At 34.4% G+C, this 13721-nt stretch overlaps 1 protein-coding gene across 1 annotated transcript; it reads left to right on the top strand.

Moving 5' to 3' along the window:
* The first annotated feature begins 932 nt into the window (after positions 1-932).
* On the top strand, positions 933-2021 carry LOC141420875 (olfactory receptor 5T9-like). The gene has a single exon (XM_074066441.1). It carries the CDS (start codon positions 933-935, stop codon positions 1917-1919), a length of 987 nt encoding a protein of 328 aa, XP_073922542.1. The 3' UTR covers positions 1920-2021.
* Positions 2022-13721: the final 11700 nt, after the last annotated feature.

The raw sequence follows: 13721 nt of genomic DNA, 5'->3' as shown, positions 1-13721 counted from the left end.
TGATTTATTTTTTTGAGGAAAAAAATGTCTCAAACTAAATTTGATTGTATTCCAGGTAAAGTGAGCAAGTAAGATGAGAAATATCTAACACAGTTGTTAAGTTACATTTGCAAAAAACAATAATAATAAAGTTAGCTACTTATGTCAAGCAAGGACAACTTAATGGTATGTATTTTAAGAAAAAAATAAAATACATTGCATAGTTGTTTTTATATTTGTGGGTTTATTTTTGGTTTGTTTTTGGCAAGAATGTGAATCTATTTTCAAGACATAGTGTCCTTTTTCTATTTCTTTTCTATTTATTGGGAAAAGGTAGTGGCCAGAATTAAAACCTAAATGCTTTTGTTTAAAATTTCATTTGACAACATTAAATGTATGCCTAGTACCTCATTTTCTGAACATATGAGAATATTTTAAATTAAAAAAATTTTGTCATTTTTTTCTTACTTCTGTTTGACACAATCTTATGATATGTTTGATTGCTCCCATTGTAACAACTTCAAATATTAAGAAAGGGAATTTTATGTAATTTTTAGCAAATGTAGGAATACTACTCAGGTGTGCTCTTTCCACAATGATGTTTTTGGATTTAAACATCACTGTATTCACTAATCTTTGTGAGTTTTAAGATGAGATGAAGTGTACTATGAGAATGGGTGAAAAAAATTTGACAAAACAAAATTGTAATAAAAATTATCAAAGTTGGTGCAATATTTTAACATTTAAAAGCAAACAATAAATGTATTAAATCATTTCTTAATTCGACTTATACAGCAAAATGCATCTGTTTGGGTCAAACTACCTTTTCATTTCCCATCTCATTACCACTGATGTAATCATCATGTCATTCAATGAAACACAGCTGAGGACATAACTGGATGGACTCCATTAACACAGAAAGTTGCTGCTAGAACTCCTAAGTGAAAGCTGAGATGGAAAGATTGTCATCAGAGCTGGATGTACACAAGATTTGGTTGAAGAACATAACTGAAGCCACTATGTTTATACTTATGGGCTTCACAGATGATTTTGACCTACAAGTCTTATTATTTTTATTATTTCTTGTAATCTATCTTTTCACTTTGATAGGAAATTTGGGGCTGGTTGTTCTTGTCATTGGGGAGTCCCGGCTCCACAACCCTATGTACTATTTTCTGAGTGTTTTATCATTCTTGGATGCATGTTATTCTACAGTTGTCACACCAAAAATGTTGGTCAATTTCCTAGCAGATAAGAAATCCATATCATATTATGAATGTGTAGCACAAATGCTTCTCTTCGTTTCTTTTGGGAGCACAGAATCATTTCTCTTGGCTGCAATGGCATATGACCGCTATGTAGCCATCTACAACCTTCTTCTCTACTCAGTGAGCATGTCACCCAGAGTCTATGTGCCACTCATCATTGCCTCCTATGTTGGTGGCGTTTTACACGCTACTGTACACACAGTGGCCACGTTTAGCCTGTCCTTCTGTGGATCCAATGAAATTAGGCATGTATTCTGTGATATCCCTCCACTACTTGCTATTTCTTGTTCAGACATTCGCATAAACCAGCTTTTACTTTTCTACTTAGTGGGTTCTATTGAAATACTCACTATCCTGATTGTCCTAGTTTCCTATGGTTTTATTCTGTTGGCCATTATGAAGATGCATTCTGCTGAAGGCAGAAGAAAAGTGTTTTCTACATGTGGGTCTCACCTAACTGGAGTGTCTATTTATCATGGAACCATCCTCTTCATGTATGTGAGACCAAGTTCCAGCTATGCCTTAGAGCATGACATGATAGTGTCCATATTTTACACAGTTGTGATTCCTATGTTCAACCCCATTATCTACAGTTTGAGGAACAAAGATGTAAAAGAAGCAGCCCAAAGACTTGTAGAAAGGTATTGTTTTATAAATAAAGTATGGATTTAGAATAGGGTAAAGCTAAAAATAATGTTGAGTACACTTCTCCAGAAGATAAAGCTTTGCTTTTAGTTAATTAGTGCAATGTATTTTAGAATGTTTCCAAATAAAACACTGATCAATTCTCAAAAGCAGGATTTTATGTATAATGTAAGTGAAAAATGGTATCTGTTTAAACTATTCCAGGAATGGGGAGGGAATAAGAGAAAATGGTGGAGGGGGTGAATTAACTATGGTATATTTGAGATATTGCAAGTAATTTTGTAAATGCCACAGTGACCCTTACCCAGCACAATAAAAAATTCAAAAATGTATATAAAATTTTCATATATCTTAATCAATATGTTCAAAGAGATCCATATTCAATATTTCTTGATATAAATGTATTGTTGCTATTCATTGTGTAATTTGTTTTTCACCTGTTGTAGAAAAGACTTTGTATCTATACTTCACATGTAGTAAGTTCAACAAAATTACTGTGTTCATCATCATTGTTGAATCTCTGTGAAGGACCTCCTGAATGTTATTTTATTTTCTCTCCTTACCATTATATTAATATCCATACAAGCTTTTGGACATGGCATTCTTCCTATTTGACTTACCATTATGTAGCTTAATCCAACATTAAAATCCTTGGCTTTGACACATCATGGAATGTGACGACATCTACTTCTCACCTTCCTTAAATACAGTGATAGTGAGTTGTAATACTCATTGAGAATATACTTAAGTATCTGAAAATATAATAATAGTGTAACTTAGAAATTATGCTGAAGTTAAATATAGCTGTTACAGAAAACAGTATTGGAATTTCTCAAGAAAAATAAACATTGAACTAATATGACACAGCTATCCCCTTGCTGGGAATACATCCAAAGAAAATTAAAACAACATGTCAAATGATGCACAATGCAAAAAATGTGGTGAATAACAGGTACAGTTGAAATGTAGTCAGTATTTGAAAAAATGAAATGCTGCCATTTAGGCTGACATGTTACAATCTAGAAGACAGTATAATAAATTTAAAAGTTAGGCACAGGAAAAAAATCTGCATAAGCTCCCTTTTATATGGGATCTAAAACAAAGTTGAATTCATATTAGAGAATAAAGTAATTGTTGCTAATCCTGAGGGCACAGGAATAAAGTTGAGAAATTGCCAGTCAAAGCATATGAAGTTTCAGTTAGATCTCACTTGGAGATCTATTGTGCAGCAGGTAGATTACAGTCAATAATTTATGTTTAAAAATAACTAATAAAATAAATTCCCAATACATAATCACTAAAACTATTAAAAGATGTGATAAGTATGTTAATTAACTTGATTTAATCATTTCACATTATATATGTCAAAACTTCACATTGTATTCCATAAATGTTATACAATTATGATTTATTAGTGAAAACAGTATGTTTTAGATCACACAAGAAGAAAAAGACAGAAACAACTGCCTAAAGTATATGGGTGTGCTTAGTTCTCCAAAGATAGACTAATTTTGGGACTTTTTATGTTTTTTGTTCAGTTCCTTGGCATCTCTTTGCTCTCTATCTATGAGAAATGACTGAGGCATTTTCGTCATTTTGCAAATTACAGTCAATTAGCAAGGACTACACTTTTCACTTGTGGTGAAAAAAGATTCACCACAAGTCACATCTGCTTTGCTTCATTTATTCTGTTTTATTCATTTTTGTTCAAGATGTGTTTACTTGAAGAGACATTCAAAATAGATGTCCACTTTTCTTCAATGAATATGCCTTCTTCCCTCCAGGAGCATATGTCCTGTTACTTTACCAGAAATGCCCTATTAGATCACAGTATTCAATATAATTTTTCTTTCAATATTTTCAACCTGAAGTATCAGTTTAAGATACAAGTCAAAAATTTTCACACCTCAGTTTCTGAACATTCCAATAAATTATGGAAAGAAGGTACAAATATCTAGTCCAACAAACAAATTTTTAAGTTTCCTCTTAAAGAAAAAATGAAAATACATGCTTTTATAGAGACTCAGTTTCTGAGTACATGTGGGTATGATTTTATCTATAAAAGATGACACTATTCAAAACTACACATTTTAGAATTTACTTTCTTGTTTATGATATTTTGCAGATAATTTTTTGAAAGAAAGGAACAATTTACTTACAAAATATTTTTTAAAAGTCACTCATATCTTACCAAATGCATGTAGGATTCCAAGGAGCTGTTCATTTTTTACTCATACAACTCAAATCAGGGTTCCAAATATTGCTAAGGCAAGCTTGTTTCCTTTGCTATGTTTCACAGTATTAACCATTCTCTGAGAGAGGAAGAACTGAACACAGGAGCAAGGGATGCACTAGTAGGCCATTCAGGAATTTCATTAAGAACTGATGTTAAGTTAATCTTCTTGGAACTTTCATTGCCCCTCTTTTTATTCTAGTAAAATAGAAGTCAAGTGGTAGAAATTTTTTCATGATCTTTGTTCAGTCAATAAAATAAAAAGTTACATCTAAATCAGAAGTTAATAATTGTTTGTGCTTTGTATTTTAGCTCTTGCCTTACCCTCAAAGAAAAATGCTGTACTTCCCTTAGTCTCATGAAGTTAAGGTTATGGCTCCAACCACTGTCATTTGTTATGGACACTGTGATTATTATCATAACATAGGATTGCTGGCTAAATCTGTTACTATACTGATTCTGTAACTGCATAACAACTGGCACTGTGTGCGTGCTCTCATGATTGTATATAGCATATAACTTATTACCTAGAAGGTAAGTTTTACTGAGAAATTATTTATTCAATGAGCAGGAATTCAATGAATAATTTTTGATTAATAACAAATGTTAGCCACATATACAGATTATTAAGCACTGAAAATATGTACGTATAACTTATGTTAATTCATGCAATCATCATAGGTACTGAAAAGGATGCTGTAATATGATATGTTATGAAAAATTAAAAAATAGTGGCTTGTAAACCTAAATAATTCATTAAAGGGCCCATAGCTTCTATCAGTGACAGCAGCATCAAGCTTAATTATCTTAGCTATGAAATTCTTGTGTTTAAGTACTTTGATACATGTGATAAAAACAATATTTTTCAACTCCCTTATTTAGCTTCTAGACATACTTTTTGAAGTATTGAAGGTATAATTAAGTCAATGACTGCAAAAAGAAAAAGAGAAGCATATTTGAGAACTATTTGAAAAGTGATTTCAATTCAACTGAAAAGTATTTTGGTTAAGAAATATGAAATTTACAGATTTGGGGCTTGAGTGAATATAAAGTTATGAAGAGGAGTAAGAAAGAGAAAGAAGAGAAAGAATAAGAGAAAGATAAGGAGGAGGAGGAAGAAGAGGACAAGAAAATTGCAAATGAGCAGAAAATCTACAGTGATACTGAGATTCCATTATATTACCAAGGAGCAGAAGTAGTACCCAGTAGAAGTTGCACCATGGAGTGTACAGTGATCAGGGAAGGAGATAATTGAAGTTGTAGCCCTGGCTAGGATTTAAAAACCTATATATCATTCCACTGCAGCATAGGAGGCAGAAAGTTGAAAATGATATTATTTCTACTGTGGCAATTTAACAGATAACTTACCAAATAATATATTTACCAGATAATGAATTTATCAGAGATGTAATGTTGCAAACCTCACAGTAATATCAATCCCAAATGAGGGCAAGTTCCTCAAATAGGAGATTGGACACTTAGCTATTTGACTTTTAGCAAATGGTAGAATAAAGTGTAACACTATGCAAGGAAGAAGTGAAAAATCATCTAACTATCAAAGCATTGTTAAACTAAACCAAGTGTGACTATAGGAAAAAGAAACCTGGAATGAAAAGGTTTATATTTACTCCCAAGATATTCTCTGCAAGTCTCTACCAATTGCTCATGAGAAAGAATAACAATACCAAGATGTTCAAATGCAGGTGTTTCTTGGAGGTCTTTGCAAAAGAGCTTTGGCAGGTATTGGATTAGAAATTCTAATAGAGAAGTTGAACACCATACATGCTTATGTGTGAAATTTTTTCAGAAGTTGAAATGCTAAGAAAGTGTCTAAAAAGCCCTAGAAATAAACACACATGTTCAAACTCATGATTGTTTTGACAATTACTTCTGAGTCTCAAAGTAAAGTAATACAGATGAGAAAAGAATCTTTAAACTTAAAGACAAAGAAATATAAGTTGAATAGATTAAAAAAAGAAGATAGAATTAAAAATCCCAAGAACTGGGGAACTATGATTCAAATATACATGTAGTTTGAGACAAGAATAAAGAGAGACTGGAGCAGAAGAAATTTTATTTTAAGATACAGTGACAAGGAGAGAACACATATGGGAGATACAGGAATATGTAGAAAACCCAAAACATGAAAGCGTTTGATGTCCCCACTCCGGAGGAACTAATATAGAAACCTTAAAGCAACAGAGGTTAACATGAGAGGGGGATCAGGGACCAGTGTAAAGATCAGTTAGAGATGAATCAACATGGGTTATAACGTATTTATACATGAAAGCAATGCCTGGAATCTCTCTATATAGATAGCCTTAACTCAACTAGCAAAACTGCTTTGGCTTCCTTATTATGCTTATGTCTTTTCTTCAACAAAATTAGAAATAAGGCCAGAACAGGTTCTGCCTGGAAGTGAGGAGGGGGAGGAGGGGCAGAGGGTGGGGGAGGAGGGAGGAGGGAGAAATGACCAATGTATACACAAGTGAATAAAAGAATAAAAAAAAAATTGCCATGGGAAACAGTGATGTGAATAGAAGCTAAAGGGAGGTTGAGAGAAAACATTTTTTGTAGGTGAGGTAAGAACTGAGTGGAAATAATAAAAATGTTGATATATATGATGAAGTCAACATATTTTTATTTAATTAAGAGTGATTAGAAAAAACACCAGCACAATACAAGTACAATTTTTGGCATCAGTTCAGTACACACTTTGTATAAAATTAATAACAGAATTTGAGAATGATAACATGTATGTAACACCCAGACCTATGATTAAATGCCAGGTATGATGTTAGGTTTCTCTTAAAAGTTTATTGCTCTCTTAAACAGCAATAATTGTAATTCTCCATGTTTGTTCAGGAAGGTTTTGCCAAGCATGCTGACTAAATATTTGAAGCCATAGAGATTTAAAGCAATTTCTTTTAAATATGACATTTTGGTTTATAAGTCTTATATCACTGTATTAGTAACTGTTTAAAATCAGAAGTATCTTTTCTAGAATTTAATTATATGCTGACATTAAAACAAAAGTAATAATTAAAATAGATCACTGAAAAATTTATGTGACCACATTTTTGATCCTGGCTACTTTGTAATAAGATATTTTATTAATAACTAATATTTGAACATTATCCTGTCAGGACTAACTCCAATGAGATAATTGAAATGTTAAGAAATTTCCTGTAATGAGTCTGTCTGAGGGGACTATGGGAGGTAGAAGTGGGAATAAAAATATTAGAGAATGCAAAATATTGAAAAAAATCTGTCCGTATGTGAATATAATATGATGCACTGTACTGTTAGCTATTGATTATTAGAGGAGCATGTTGATAGAGGATGAGTAAGTTCCATGGTGGGGGGTAAATTTCTCTGTGCCAAACAAACAATTTTTTCTGTGATGTTCTTCTATTTTATGCTACACATAAAATTCCTTCAGTTTGTGTATACTTCCTATAGAAATGGTAAGCCATTAGATTGTATAATAAAGTTTAACTGGAGAGACTTTTTGTGGCATTAAGGTATTCAAATATTTTTCTCTTTCTTTAAAAAAAAGACTATCTACCCTCCACAGATTTTCCTTGCCATATCAGTCAAAAATAAATTGACAATATACATATGAATCTGTTTCTGAATATTTTATGTGTTCCATTGATTGAGGCATCTTGTTTTTAGCCAATACCTCTTACTCCTGATTATTTAGCTTTTATGACAAGATCTGAAGTGAGAATATTTGTGTATACCAAAGTTATTCTTGGATGTAGGATCCCCCAGAAATATTCCATATATGTCCTTAAGATAGAAGAAAAAATCTATATGACTTAAAATATTTGAAATTTACCTTTGACAGAGCTCTAATATTACAAGTTATCATTGTGCAGAATATTATTACCTGTGTACTGCCTCTCCTCTTCTATCAATACTTCTTATACTTATATTCATATATTCACTCCTCTATTAAACTTCAATGAACATATATATATATATATGTATATTTCACATTCTGTTTAGAAGCATAGCATTTTCAAAGTAAATAAGTGAATGTACTTAAAGATTACAGATTCTATTATATTACAGGTCTGTAATATTTCATTGTGTACATCTTTATAGGAATTCTAGAGAATGCATTGATTATATTCCCAGGAAGAAGAAACTGGATTCAGAGAATTTATCAATTCAATATTACACAAGTAATTAGTATTAGAGTGGGGAGATTCCAAGATGGCAGCTAGAGGGAGGAAACAGAAAGCGTGCCTCCTATAATGAAATCTTGGAGAGATGCTGGAGACACACCTTGCAGGCAAAACCACTGAGAAGAGGCAAAACTTTGACCCCTCCACACTTCCAGCTGGTGCAGAGCATCTCCACTTCATGTTAAATGGAGAAACCAGGAGGGCCCCCAAGCCGCCAGTAGCCCGTGCCTAGACGGCTTGGGAAGACATGGACAAGGTGAGCTAAGCGGTATGAGGTACTCCCACAGACAACCCTGGGCCAGAGCAGCATAGCCCCCTGGACAGACTGACCTCCACCTGGAGAAAAAAGAGAAACTGAGTAATAAGCAATAAGAACAATAAAGAGATGCGGGAAAGAGGGTGGGGCTCACTGAGCGCCAAAGATTGGAGGAAGGGAATCCTTCCTGGAAATGTAAATAAACAATCCAGGAGGGCCAGAGAGGCTCCTGCGGGAGGGGGGGCTCGCGCCCAGCAACCAGGAGTGGGAAAACTTGTGAGAGTGGTGGAGGGAGGAAAACGCCACAGGAGAGGGGGGAAGACCCACTTCCTAAGTGAGCTGTAAACAAACACGGTGGCTAGCAGGAGCAGCAGCACCACCCAGTAATCAGAAGCAGGAAAGCTTGTAAAAGTGGTAGTGGGAGGAAAACTCCACAGGAGAAAGGGGAAGACCCACTTCCCACATGAGCTGAGAAAGCAGGTGCAGTGTGCAGTGTCACCTCCCCCACTGTGCTTGGAAAGGGGAAAGCTTACAGCAGAGGCTCACACACAGGAGAACTCTGAGTAAACAAAGCCTGCAGGGCCAGGTGAGTGCTAAGCTCACCCCTGAGATCTGCATAAATAACGCCTCCAGCAACAGCAGGTTGACAGTACCAGGCAGGCATGCCACAACCACAGATACCATTCACAGAACTGTCTCTCCAGACACTTTTTTTTTTCTCTCTCCCTACCTTTGATGAGAAAACAACTGAACTACACCTGCATGCTGAAAAACTTACGGAAACTGTATTGCATTTGAACTTGGGACACTTTGTGGGGTTTTTTTTTGTTTTTTTGTTTTTGTGCAGTTTTGTTCTATTTTATGCGTCCCCATTGATAAGACAACTACAGAACAACATCTGTGGCACCATCTCCAGGATTGGAGACTGAGACAGACACCAAAATTATTAAGACTGAAACTTCATTTCATTTGAACTTGGAGGTTTTTATTTTTTATTTTTTTTATTTTTTATTTTCTATTTTTCATTTTGTTTTATTTTATTTATATATATATTACATTCATTTGTTTATTTTTATTTTTATTCTTGTCTTTATTCTTTTTATTTTTTATTTTCAATCCTCTCTCTGTCTCTCTAATACCTGTTCACCTTACTGTCGATTAGTACACTAACGCTCCCTGTTTATACCTTTGAAACTTTCTTGTTTGATGCCTTGTTTTGTTTTTTTCCTACTTGTCTGTTTGTTTTTCGCTTTTCTTTAACTTCCTGCTCTCCATCTGCTCTCACCCTTCCATTCTAATATTATCATTGTTATTATTACAAGTTAGAAAATACTTAATTGCACACAGTACAGGGACAGTAACAACACCAAGGAAAATGATGGGAAGACAGAAAAAAAAGGGAAACCAGTTTCTCCACAGCAAAAAATTAGTACAGGAACCAGAGGGGAATGAAGAAAACAGATACTCAGATCCAGACTCCAACAAAATGAAGATAAAATATGCCAAAGAACCCAATGAAGCCCACAAGAATAATTTAAAAGAAGACATACTACAGGTACTCAATGAGAATTTTATAGAGATGATACTGGATATGGTCAACCAAAATGTTCAGGAGACACTCAAGAAATTCCAAGACAACAAAAATAAAGAATATGAGAAAGCAAAAGAAGAAATAAAGGAAACCATAGAAGCACTGTATAAACACCAAAGTGAAACAGAGAACAAGATTAATAAACAGATAAATGAACTCAGGACAAAAATAAACAACATTAAAGAGGAAACCACCCAGGATATGGAAAACCTCAGAAAAAAGAATGAAACAGAACTGCAAAACAAAGTGGAAGGCCAATACAGCAGAATAGAACAAACACAAGACAGAATCTCAGAACTTGAAGATGAAATGGCAATTAAAGGAAAAACCAAAGAAATATTAATTAAACAACTCAAAATCTGTAACACAAAATGAAATTGAAGAAGCAATCAAGAGTTTCCCCAAAAAGAAAAGTCCAGGATGTGATGGATTCTCTGCTGAATTCTATCAGACCTTTTAGAGAACTGATACCAACCCTCCTTAAACTTTTCCATGAAATAGAAAGGGAAGGAAAACTGCCAAACACATTTTATGAAGCCAGTATTACACTTATCCTAAAACCAGGCAAAGACACCTCCAAAAAGGAGAACTATAGGCCAATCTGCTTAATGAACATTGATTCAAAAATCCTCAACAAAATAATGGCAAACCAAATTCAACAACACATCAAAAAGATTATTCACCACAACCAAGTAGCCTTCATCCCAAGAATGCAGGGGTGGTTCAACATATGAAAATCAATAATTGTAATAAACCACATTAACAGAAGCAAAGACAAAAACCACTTAATCATCTCAATAGATGCAGAAAAAGCCTTTGATAAGATCCAACACCATTTCATGATAAAAGCTCTAAGAAAACTAGGAATAGAAGGAAAAAACCTCAACATTATAAAAGCTATATATGAAAAACCTACAACCAGCATTATATTTAATAGAGAAAAACCGAAACCTTTCCCTCTGAAATCAGGAAGTAGACAAGGATGCCCACTATCTCCACTCCTATTCAACATAGTACTGGAATTCCTAGCCAGAGAAATTAGGCAAGAAGAAGGAATAAAAGGAATACAAATAGGTAAAGAAACTGTCAAAACATCCTTATTTGCAGATGACATGATCCTATACTTTAAGATCCAAAAAACTCTACTCAGAAGCTTCTAGACATCATCAATAGCTACAGCAAGGTAGCAGGATATAAAATCAACATAGAAAAATCATTAGCATTTCTATACACTAACAATGAGCAAAAAAGAATGTATGAAAACAATTCCATTTACAATAGCCTCAAAAAAAAATAAAATACCAAGGTGTAAGCCTAACAAAAGATGTGAATGACCTCTACAAGGAAAACTATACACTTCTGAAGAAAGAGATTGAGGAAGACTATAGAAAGTGAAGAGATCTCCCATGCTCATGGATTGGTAGAATCAACATAGTAAAAATGTCTATACTCCCAAAAGTAATCTACATGTTTAATGCAATTCCCATCAAAATTCCAATGACATTCATTAAAGGGATTGAAAAATCTACCATTAAATTTATATGGAAACACAAGAGGCTACAAATAGCCAAGGCAATACTCAGTCAAAAGAACAATGCTGGAGGTATCACGATACCTGACTTCAAACTATATTACAAAGCAATAACGATAAAAACAGCATGGTACTGGCAGAAAAACAGACATGAAGACCAGTGGAACAGAATAGAGGACCCAGATATGAAGCCACACAAGTATAACCAACTTGTCTTTGACAAAGGAGCTAAAAATATATGATGGAGAAATAGCAGCCTCTTCAACAAAAACTGCTGGGAAAACTGGTTAGCAGTCTGCAAAAAACTGAAACTGGATCCATGTATATCACCCTATACCAAGATTAACTCAAGATTAATATCAGACCCCAAACTCTAAAGTTGATACAGGAAAGAGTAGGAACTACTCTGGAGTTAGTAGGTATAGGTAAGAACTTTCTCAATGAAAACCCAGCAGCACAGCAACTAACAGATAGCATAGAAAAATGGGACTTCATGAAACTAAAAAGCTTCTGTGCATCAAAAGAAATGGTCTCTAAACTGAAGAGAACACCCACAGAGTGGGAGAAAATATTTGCCAACTATACATCAGATAACCAGAATATATAGGGAACTTAAAAAACTAAATTCTCCCAAAACAATGAACCAATAAAGAAATGGGCAAGTGAACTAAACAGAACTCTCTCAAAAGAAGAAATTCAAATGGCCAAAAAGCACATGAAAAAATGCTCACCATCTCTAGCCATAAAGGAAATGCAAATTAAAGCCACACTAAGATTCCATCCCACCCCTGTTAGAGTAGCCATCATTAGCAACACCACAAACAACCCGTGTTGGCATGGTTGCGAGGAAAAAGGAAACATCTTATACTGTTGGTGGGAATTTAACCTAATACAAGCACTCTGGAAAAAAAATTGGAGGCTACTTAAAAAGCAAAACATTGATCTACCATTTGATCCAGCAATACCACTCTTGGAGATATACCCAAAAGACTGTGACACAGGTTACTCCAGAGGCACCTGCACACCCATGTTTATTGCACACTATTCACAATAGCCAAGTTATGAAAACAGCTAAGATGCCCCACCACTGACGAATGGATTAAGAAAATGTGGTATCTATATACAATGGAATTTTATGCAGCCATGAAGAAGAACAAAATGTTGTCATTCACGGGTAAATGGATGGAATTGGAGAACATCATTCTGAGTGAGGTTAGCCTGGTCCAAAAGACCAAAAATTGCATGTTCTCCCTCATATGTGAACATTAGATCAAGGGAAAACACAAAAAGGGGATTGGACTTTGAGCACATAATAAAAGTGAGAGCACACAAGGGAGGTGTGAGGATAGGTAAGACACCTAAAAAATTAGCTAGCATTTGTTCCCCTTAATGCAGAGAAACTAAAGGAGATACCTTAAAAGCAACTGAGGCCAATAGGAAAAGGGGACCAGGAACTAGAGAAAAGGTTAGATCAAAAAGAATTGACCTATAAGGTAACACACACACACAGGAAATTAATGTAAGTCAAATCCCTGTTTCGCTATCCTTATCTCAACCAGCAAAAACCCTTGTTCCTTCCTATTATTGCTTATACTCTCTCTTCAACAAAATTAGAGATAAGGGCAAAATAGTTTCTGCTCGGTATTGAGGGAGGGGGTGGAGTGGGTGGTAAGGGAGGGGTTGAGGGCAAGGGGGAGAAATGACCCAAGCCTTATATTTGTATGCACATATGAATAATAAAACAATAAAAAAAAAGAAAATTAATACCATCAAAAAAAAAGTATTAGAGTTAGGAAAAACTCTGCCATGTATAATTATAATTTTCCCAGTAAGGAATCTTTTAAAAAATTGAAATCCAAAGTTACTTTAGGTAATCATTTTCAACCTGTAGTTCATTATTCTGGAACCACTCACTTTTTTATTAGGACACAATCATCTTGACACATTCCCAGAATAAAATATTTCTCCTCACTGGGGACTCCCTGTGGACCTCAGGTGTTTGAGGAGTTAGGATGAAGAATC

The sequence above is a fragment of the Castor canadensis genome, chromosome 1 (assembly GCF_047511655.1).
Source record: "Castor canadensis chromosome 1, mCasCan1.hap1v2, whole genome shotgun sequence".
Taxonomy (NCBI): Eukaryota; Metazoa; Chordata; class Mammalia; order Rodentia; family Castoridae; genus Castor; species Castor canadensis.
The sequence above is the reverse complement of the archived record's forward strand: the minus strand, read 5'-3'. Positions and strand labels throughout refer to the sequence as shown.